The sequence below is a fragment of the Centroberyx affinis genome, unplaced genomic scaffold (genome assembly GCF_046629955.1).
Source record: "Centroberyx affinis isolate AG114_WGS23_722 - 3 ecotype Tasmania unplaced genomic scaffold, CSIRO-AGI_Caff_v1 ptg003700l_1, whole genome shotgun sequence".
Classification (NCBI taxonomy): Eukaryota; Metazoa; Chordata; class Actinopteri; order Beryciformes; family Berycidae; genus Centroberyx; species Centroberyx affinis.
The window spans coordinates 10,400-20,000 of record NW_027281592.1 but is presented as its reverse complement, the minus strand read 5'-3'; the positions used below and the strand labels follow the sequence as shown (position 1 = coordinate 20,000).

At 42.3% G+C, this 9,601-nt stretch overlaps 2 protein-coding genes across 3 annotated transcripts in view; both read left to right on the top strand.

The window, feature by feature from the left end:
- psmb10 (proteasome 20S subunit beta 10) overlaps window positions 1-3,010 on the top strand; it is a 5,647-nt gene extending 2,637 nt beyond the window's left edge. Inside the window, exons 4-8 of the mRNA XM_071540632.1 lie at window positions 44-184; window positions 377-492; window positions 635-693; window positions 1,457-1,608; window positions 2,604-3,010. Of these exons, the coding sequence (XP_071396733.1) occupies window positions 44-184; window positions 377-492; window positions 635-693; window positions 1,457-1,608; window positions 2,604-2,715 (580 nt within the window). The 3' untranslated portion in view covers window positions 2,716-3,010. The remainder of the gene's footprint in view (window positions 1-43; window positions 185-376; window positions 493-634; window positions 694-1,456; window positions 1,609-2,603) is intronic.
- Window positions 3,011-3,389: 379 nt separating this feature from the next.
- Window positions 3,390-8,268, top strand: cenpa (histone H3-like centromeric protein A). 2 transcript variants are annotated; one of them, XM_071540634.1, is made up of 5 exons: window positions 3,390-3,477; window positions 4,580-4,758; window positions 5,472-5,593; window positions 6,391-6,465; window positions 7,337-8,268. In XM_071540634.1, exons 2-5 carry the CDS (start codon window positions 4,635-4,637, stop codon window positions 7,463-7,465), a joined length of 450 nt encoding a protein of 149 aa, XP_071396735.1. In that variant the 5' UTR covers window positions 3,390-3,477; window positions 4,580-4,634; the 3' UTR covers window positions 7,466-8,268. The 2 variants fall into 2 exon arrangements, with proteins under 2 accessions (XP_071396735.1, XP_071396734.1); XM_071540633.1 differs by having other exon boundaries at window positions 5,469-5,593.
- The last annotated feature ends 1,333 nt before the right edge of the window (window positions 8,269-9,601 follow it).

Below are 9,601 nucleotides of genomic sequence, written 5' to 3'. Positions count from 1 at the left end.
TGACTAATGATAAAATTCATCAAGTCGTTCCTGTGTGTTGTAGCTGCTGTGGTGCCGGCGTGGCCGCAGACGCAGAGATCACCACCCAGATGATGTCATCCAACGTGGAGCTGCACATGCTCAACACCGGGCGGCCTCCGCTGGTCGCCATGGTAACCAGACAGCTGAAACAGATGCTCTTCAGGTGAGAGGCAGAGGTTTAGAGGCGTACAAATATCGGATAGATGACAGTAATTTGTTAGGCGAGTCAGTGAGGAAACCTGAACCTGTAGTCCTGAGAGTTGGTGCCTTAATCTGAGAGAGAGAGAGAGAGAGAGAGAGATAGAGAGAGAGAGACCCTGAAGAGTGTTGTACTGATGTCTCCCCTGTCTCTCAGGTACCAGGGTCACATCGGTTCGTCTCTGATCATCGGAGGGGTCGATGTCACCGGACCTCATCTCTACAGCGTTTACCCACACGGCTCCTACGACAAACTGCCCTTCCTCACCATGGGTACGAGTGTGTGTGTGTTTGTATGTGTGTGTGTGGGGATGAGGGTTGCGTATACATGCTTTGAGATTTTGAGAAAAGCCTATTCAATGAAGCTTGAGTGAGCTAAACCAAATTCTCTGCTGCTGTTTAATTGTGGTTGCAGGTTCTGGAGCTGCGGCTGCTGTCTCGGTGTTTGAAGACAGATTCAAACCAAACATGGAGGTGAGACCGGCTGTCATTTGATGAACTAAGTGATGGCTAGAGGATAATAGATGTGATAATAGAGGCTTTGCTGTTGTGTCACAAATCTCCCAGCAACCACATCTGGTGCCATCATGGACGAACATTAGAGAATTGGCTGTGCACAAATAAAGTCTAAATCTGTAACGACCAGGCTGGAAACAGAGAGCAGCTGAGTCAGCTTGTTGTGGTGTGGCTGTAGATCCATTCAGTAACGTTCTCAGTAAAAGTGAATAGTGTGATAAGGTGGATTTGTTTCCAAATGTAGGTTACTGTGACACAGTAAACTGTCTTGTCTTTAGCCCTAGTCTCTACTCCAAAACATGAAGAGTTGTAGCTTGAGAAGAGTCAGCTCAGTTAACCTGAACAAACTGTTAGCTAGCTAACTAGCCGGCAAACACACTGATGTTAATGTCAACATGCTAACGCTAGCTGCTGCTAGATACGTTAGCTAGTGTGCTAATCAGATGTGTTAACAACAAGACAGTGATGGTTAGCTGACCAGATACTATGGTTAGCTAGCTAACAAGCTGACATTATCTAAACACTAAATCAATCAGATGGATCAGCGATGAAATGATCAGTTCAGCCAGAAACGGCGCAGAAAGTAATCATTCGCAGCTACTTTTGTGAAGAGCTGTTGACTTCCAATATGGCCGCCAGAGGGTGCATTACATCACCTGAAAGCCCTGTAGTGATGTTATTCCTCTTCCTTCCTCTCCCTCCTCTCCTGTCTCTTCCTCAGTTGGAGGAGGCGAAGCAGCTCGTACGAGAAGCCATCTCTGCGGGGATTTTCTGCGACCTTGGCTCCGGCAGCAACGTGGACCTGTGTGTCATCACCGCGGCCGGGGTGGACTACCTGCGAGGCTACGACAAGCCCACAGAGAAGGGCAGGAGGTGAGATGATCAGATTAGAATTGTGTTGAATAGATCTCTCTCCTCTTCTACGATGGATCTCTCCCTGTGTGATTGTTGAACGTCTCTTGGTGCAAAATGGCAGCTCTAGAAAGAAGCCCTCGCTCTTTGATTCTGAGGGACTGACACCAAAACCTGACGTTAACCGTTGAGGTTTTACATCCTGAAACATTTTCTCATATCAAACTCCATTGTAGCTGCTGGAAACATCTGGAGGTGATGTAGGGCTGGGCAATATGGTTGAAATCAATATCATGATAATCATAAGGATTTTTCTCGATATCAATATATATCACGATATTGTTCATGTATGCAAAATCACGTTAAATGATCAAATTAATGTTCATCTCATTGAACCGAATGGTAACATTAGGTGTGATGTCAAACAAAACAGAAATTTTCAAATAATATTCCTACAATACCTACATTTTATGAGTTTTTAAGTAAAATTTGCTTGTCATCATCAATTCAGACAGCAGAAATGTGTGTCACGATATTAAAATATCTTCATATCATCACAATATGATTCCACTGAAAGACGCTAAACGATAATATTGAATTATCGCCCAGCCCTAAGGTGACGCCACCTCGTCTACGATTGGCCAGTTATCCATTAAGAAGAAAAATACACCAAATATATATTTTTTTTAACAAAGTGTTTTGGGGTGGATGTTTCCTTTAAATTGTCATTCTGTGGTCAGAGGAATATTGTCAAAGCACTATGGCTCTGCTTCCTTGATATTGGTTGCTTGTAATGTGTAAGAATTGAATTTTAAGAGCATAAGATAAGGATAAGAGCATCAGCTACACCTAAAATGTAAATGTAAAACACTGCTCTTGTTGTCCTTGCTCCTTTTGTGTCAGTATGTACTTTGAAAGCAAGACAAATTACATTTATTATACTTGGGGATGAATGTGATTCCAATCTTCTTTTTAATCATAATGAATCTTTCTGTCCCCTTGTCTTTCTTCTCCAGAGAGGGACAGTACAGGTATAAGCCCGGCACCACGGCGGTCCTGACCAAAACCGTGACTCCTCTCACTGTGGATGTGGTCGACGAGTCAGTTCAGATCATGGACACTCAATAAAATACATTCCTCTAGTGCAAAAACACAAAACGCGTGAGATACAGTAGAGCAGTGCTTCCCTTCTGTATTGATGCAGCTGTGATGGGCCGCTACAGCAAACACAGAGTCAACATGGTGAGAAAAAATGAGACATTTACAAAAGTAAATATCATCCATTGTTTACCACCACTGATGCAAAAAAAACTAATCCTGTAAAACATTGTCTCAGTCAAGTCAACAGCAGTCTTTCTCTGTAATAGGAGATAATAGTGCCTGATATCATGTTTTTATGTAATAAAAGCTTTTGTTTGTAAAATGATCTGTGTGTGCAAGTTCTTACTAGTTTCATGCTTCTCTGGTAAAGCAGAAGCCGGAGTGAAATTCAATCCAGCTGGCTTTTTAAACGGATTTCCAGTCAGCGTCTCTAACTTCACTGTGTGCGCTTCATCCTATGACCCGGGACAGGCTTGACGGCTGGAAGAAGTGAACCGGCTCGGCTGAAATCGACGCCGAAGTTGAGACCCCGCCCAGTCAGTGAGTTGTGGTAATACGAAACCAGCGCTCCGGTAGTGTTTGTCCTGCCCACTAAGCCCAAGCTGATTGGTTCAGAGAGCAGACGGCAAAGAGGCGTCGTTTGAATTTCAGTTGGGCACTACCAGTGTGTTTGTTGTGAGCTGCTGCAGGTTCACTGTGAGGCTATTTTCACTCCTAAAAAGTAACAACTAATTAACAAATAATCGTATTTTAAAGCGCTTCTCTCGGGAATACTATTCAACTCCGCAGGTACGTTTGAGTTAACGGTCTTCTGTTTGGAAAGTTAAAAAATGAACGCGCAAATGTGACGAACGTTGCTAACGTAAAAGGCAGTTAACGCTAACGTAAAGCTAACCGAGCTACCATGCAGCCTTTATATTTCATAATATGAGCTTTAGCTTTAGGATATCTTTGCGTATTTCATTCTGTACCTGGAAAATATTTTAGAAAATAAGAGCCAGTCAAGCAGAAAACGGAAACACGCCATTTTCAGCTGTGGTTTGAATCCTGCCACAAGCATAACACCCTGACTTAAATGTCCATGACGTTAGCCACATCATTCATGCAGTTTCTAAGAGTGAGTTTTAATGTTATTGATCGTAACTAGCGATATATTAGTGCAGCATATTTCTTATTAATAGGTACACAGTGCTGTAATACCAAAGGAACAAAACAAGCGTACCTAAAGCTAAAAATCCACTACAGTAAATGGAAGGCTTGCACTAGTGATTTTTTTCTGGGCAGATGGGTCCAGAAATCCGGGTTCACGGACCCATGCTGATCCATCTACCCTGCTGAAGTGTCCTGGAGCAAGGCACTGAACCTCCACCAGCTCCAGGGTCACTGTTCTGTAGCTGACCTCTTGACCTCTGACCTTCCTGAGGAGGAGAATAGTGAGAAAGAGGAATTTCTCCATTTGGGGATCAATCAGTAGTGCGTGACAAATATGGGAAATGTGATTTCAATTATTGTAGTAATAGCCACAAATCACTGTAACATAAAAGGAGCTTGGCCTGTGCCAATATGAAAACTTCACAGTAGGATTATCTTGGCCAAAGTTATTTTGATTGTATACGATATTATCCCAATAATGTGTACTGAAATATGCATTAATTACTTGAAGAAAAAAAAACAAACAAATTTACCTACTAATTTATGTAAGATTGTAGAACATATGTAAAATATTTGAGTTTTTTCTTCAATTTACAATTATAAAATGCTAGTTTAGCTTATAAAAACTAAGAATAACATAAACACATAAAAATCCAAATGACAGCATCTTTAAAAAAAAAAAAAGAGACTTGCAGCCTTGTTTTTGGTTGATAAAACGCTTCTGTCATTTCCCTTTCAGAGTGGAGCCGGGCTGCAGCGTTCCTGTCTGGTCCTGATATCGGCTGTTGGAGGCGATGCGTCGTGGCGAGACATCCGTCAGCCGGCGGAAAGGCAAAACCCCTAAACGCCGGCCCCCCGTGCCGACCCCGGGGCCTTCGGGTGCCAAACCCCGGTCCCCAAGACGGAGCGGTGTTTCAGGTGAGGGGGTGGGGGTAAAAACAAGGGAGTCAGGAATATGAGAGAGGGGAAACTTCATTGATCCCTGGATGGGACACTGGGTCATGGCAGTAGCAATAGATCGTGTGATCACAGTTATTAATCGCAAGTAGGCCAATTATTAGTCTCAGTGATTTGAGGAACAAAATTATTTTTGACTTTTGGCATCATATAAAGATCTTGATTATGTTCAACAACAGTTGACTTTCTAAATTAAATGAAATGTTTCAGTATTGCCAGCATGCCAATTCATATTTCATTCATTCATTCATTTTCCATACCTGCTTATTCCTACTCAGGGTCATGGGAGGGCAGGAGCCTATCCCAGCATGCATTGGGCAGACAGGTCCCCAGTCCATCACAGCACTCAGTTAATACTTGTGCTGTACAATAATGCAGCCGTAATATAGATAGCAATACAAAACTTTGAAAATAGTGACATTAAAGATGCTGAGTTCCTAACGGCTAGAAAGAACGCGGCACCATGTTGACCGTTGTCAGTTGATTTACAAATTCACAGTCCAGTGCAAGAGCACAAGGTCAGGTTTGCATCTTCAGAGAAGCTGTGTACTTATTGTGTGCCAGAGAAGTCGTTTCTTTTTAATCAAACTCAGCAAATCCTAAGCATTAGCTCTACTTGGATGAATCAAGGTTACAAAAGAAACCTGTTGTCTCTGTTTGTGTCTGTTCAGCAGGTCGTCCTGCTCAGTCTCCTAGGAAGAGGAGGTTTCGTCCGGGAACCAGAGCTTTGATGGAGATCCGCAAATACCAGAAGAGCCACGACCTGCTGCTCAGGAAGGCGCCCTTCTCTCGCCTGGTGAGTCAGACAGAATATCTGTGTGTCTGCCTGTGTGTCTGTGGCCCCGTTCACACTTGCAGCTTCGCCCCGGAAATCTTCTGGAAAACTTTCAGGTCGGGGTCGTGTGTGAACGGAAGCCAGAGTCGATAATGTGGAGAAGTTGATCTGGCAACTTCGCCCCTCAAGGCCAGCTGAAATTCCTGTCAGATTCCCGGGTCGAGCGTGCAGAAGATGACGATATCCAAGCGAACCAATCACAAGAGACTCTGGGCGCCGTATTTCATTCTGCGTCTCGCTCACGGCAGCGTTTGTTTGCAGCAGAAGAACTGAAATTAAAAAAACAAAACAAAAAAAACAAACAGCAAACTGAGTGAATTTTTTGTTTCTCAAAAAAGTCTGGAAATTGGATGGACTCTGGACGAGCCTCATCCTCATCCGCCATTTTTCTAAACCAATAACAAGTGATGTCAAAACCACATTAAAATGCATTTACCTTCACATGGGCTGTCAACATGCTCCATTGACCATTGCATAAAAACAAAAACGCAATGCAACATTGTCCAATGCATTGGCAAGCGTTCAAAAAATAGATCTGTTTCATTTTAATTTTGTTTTTCATACTTCTCTCCTGCATACTTTGTGTTTATGCGCATGTCAAATATCCCCCAAAAACTGAAATATTTCTACATATTCTACATATCTAATATTTCTACTACATCATTTTTGTAGTTTGTGGTCACATCTTTGAGTGCAGCCTCACTTTACAGTGTCAAACTCCAGTTGTTGATTAAACTAGTGGTTCGTCTTGACTTCAGGTGCGGGAGGTGTGCCAGGGTTTCTCCAGAGAGGCTCTGCAGTGGCAGGTCTACGCTCTTCTGGCCCTGCAGGAGGTAAGGACCAGGACTAACTCTGTTCACTCAGCAGCATGGCCGCCAGGCTGTACACTGGTCTGGTCAGGTAAAGCGAGTACGCACACTAGAGAGTCAGTCAAAACACTTGGGTCAGGGTTCAGACTGTTGTTTTTACTGAAGGATAAAGTACCAATAAGGTTTCCTGTGTTAGTGTTTGTATGGTACGGCCTCACGCAGCACACGCGGTACTTAAAATAAATTAGGACGACCACATATTAGGAAACGGTGTCACACAAATTTTCTCAAATTTGGGTCCATCATAGGTTTAAAAAAAAAAACAGTTATAAATGAATGTTTATACTGTTTGACTTTATTCTAGATTCCATACAATCATATCATACAATCGTTTTGAGGAACAAGATACAAAAACTACTTTCAGAGTATTAGGTGTAAGGATTGAATTGAATACTAATTTTCATCAAGGTTATCATGATTTTTTTTTTTTTTTTTTAATCAGAAGTAGACCTATGATTCACCTTGATACAAACACTTGATACAAAGTCTCCATCCTGTAACTTTATCCAAACAAAATGGAAGGGTTTGTAGAGATTTAACTCAACTAAAATGCATGCTGGGAAGTCTGCTAATAAGATAAGAGAGTTTCTTGATAAATTTTAAGTCACAAGTCACAAACTCATGATTATTTGTTCTGAAGCTGACAGCTAGCAGTTGTGCGTTGAAATTGAATAGTTTTTACAGTGTAGATGACAGAAATTAGTGTTAGTTTTTGATAATATCCCAGAGAGGCTTTACCAGAGGCTTTGTATACATTAGACCCCTAGACATGTCAGTGTTTCTTTGTTCTCACTTCATCTGTGTCTGCTCTTCTTCCTCCTCATCCTCCTCCCAGGCGGCGGAGGCGTTCCTCGTCATGTTGTTCTCCGACGCCAACCTGTGTGCCATCCACGCCAAGCGGGTCACCCTGTTCCCCCGGGACGTCCAGCTGGCCCGGAGGATCAGAGGGGTGGAGCACCTGTAGAGGCCCGAGGAGGAGAGGAGCAGCGAGTATCCAGTCTGAATACTTTCCCACACTTTATTCCCCCTAGTCTACCATGGGACAGCGTTTCTACTCCAAAAGACTCTATACCTATCAGGATGGTTCATATCTGTAAAATGTAGAGTATCGAATATGTAAAAACAATATCATTCTGCCAAACGAGGACTTAAATTATGTACAATTTGATTTTAACAGTACCATAATTTGTGTTACTGTTGCTGTCGTTTGTTTTGGAAGAGTAGGTGTCGCGTTTTTTAGAATAGTTTTGTCATTTCTTGGGAAAAAAAAACACCTTCATCTGTCCTTGGCCTCCTCCTGAAAATGTCTTGCTGTCGTTTTTCATCCACACGTCTCAATCCAACAAATACATTTTTTTAGTCTCGTAAAAAAAACACCAGGTCAGTTTTAACTTGGTTATTCATTAAATAGTTTGGCAGTTTCTGGCCAGTCTACTGTCCACTTCTGCAGGTAGTCATCAGTTTTATCAGCAGGTCGCGGGTTCAGATCAGCCGTGTTTTCTCTTTAAGTGACGTTGAGCAGTCGATCAGTCATCAATACAGAAAATGACACAAACCTCTACCAAGAAAAGGCAAAAAAACAATATCTAACTGGTGTGGATTCTTGAAGGAAACGTTGTTTGTCAAGCAGTTGTGTTTTTGGGCATTGTTGAAGTGTTTTTGATGTACAGTACAGTCATCTGCTCTGTCGGCTCACTGTTCTTTTTTTATTGATATGTACAAATTGTAATTCCTTAGATTGTTGGATTTTATGTAAATGTATTTTTGTTAATAAACTGTAAGAGTTTTTTATATTTGCGAGATGTTGTTTTGGACATGAGCAGAGATTTAATCTCTTAATGCGTCTTTGTATGGTGATGCTAGTTATGTTTCTCTGAACAAAGCAGGGATTTGTTTTTTTTCCCTTAAAATTTTAAAGTAGGGCTGCACAATTATAGCATTATTTATTATAGCGATTACTTGGCTAGATAGGGTTCACAGTGAATGATTTTGGGAGTATAATTATTTTATAGCACTTTTTGCATCTTATATCAACATCTAGACTATTGATCGCCAAATTCTATTAATCGTGGAAAGTAAAATTGCAGTGTATTTAGGGCTGAACAATTCATCAAAATTTTATCGAAATCGCAACCTACTGCAATTTTCAAATCGCAGGAGGGGCATTATTTGTTAAAGGCGAAATGTGTCAAAATACCATTTTAAATTCAATATTGTGGTGCTGCAGAGATGTCCTGGCCTACACAACATATTCTACAGACTTAAGAAAACATCTTTGTTTGGTACAGATCCCCGCAAAAATCACACCATAATCATTTTAATACGTTTTTCAATGAAAATGAGAATAATGATGTAAAAATTATCACTCCCTCTAATATCGCAAATCATATCACAATTGCAATATCAGTCAAAATAATCGCAATTAGATATTTTTTAAAAATCATTAAGCCCTAAGTGTATTACAGTTGCTGAAATTGTGCGCCATAGTTTCAAGTTTTTTGGACACAAGTCCCAGTTTCATGGAACAGAAATGTTAAATGGAAGATTTTAGTCCTTTCAAACCCAGCCGAGGAATCAAAGGAAAGCTTGAGTCCCATCCCGTGTGTTTTCAGCCTGGCGTGGCGATCCCAGATGTCCTTTTAAACACCTCTGTTTTTTAATTGGTCCCCGGGGCCCGGCCCTCAGCCCCTCCTCTCACCAGCGGCCAATCGGATCCGCTCCCGCCCGTCCTCCGAGGCGCCCCGGTGGTTCTTGTTTACAGGTGTGCCGGGAGCCGCGGCGTCACCTGGGAGTCGCTCCGTGGTCAGATCAGCCGTTTGAGCCGCCGCGGTGGAAGACGGAGAAGCAGATCTCAGGTCAGCGCTTACCAGGGGAGACCCGTCCCAGAGCCGCAGCAACACCTGAAGAAGACAAACTGCCCAATGGGAAGGAAGAAAGAGTGTTTGGGAGAGCTACAGAGCAGAGAGAGGGTTATTTTATCTGCAGAAGAAGAGGAACCGGGACTGTTTTGTGAAAAGAGAGAGAGGAGTTGATGAACAGAGGATTCCTGCCTGGTGTGAGAAGGACAGGACTGTGACGCTGAGATCTTCTGTTTTGAGAG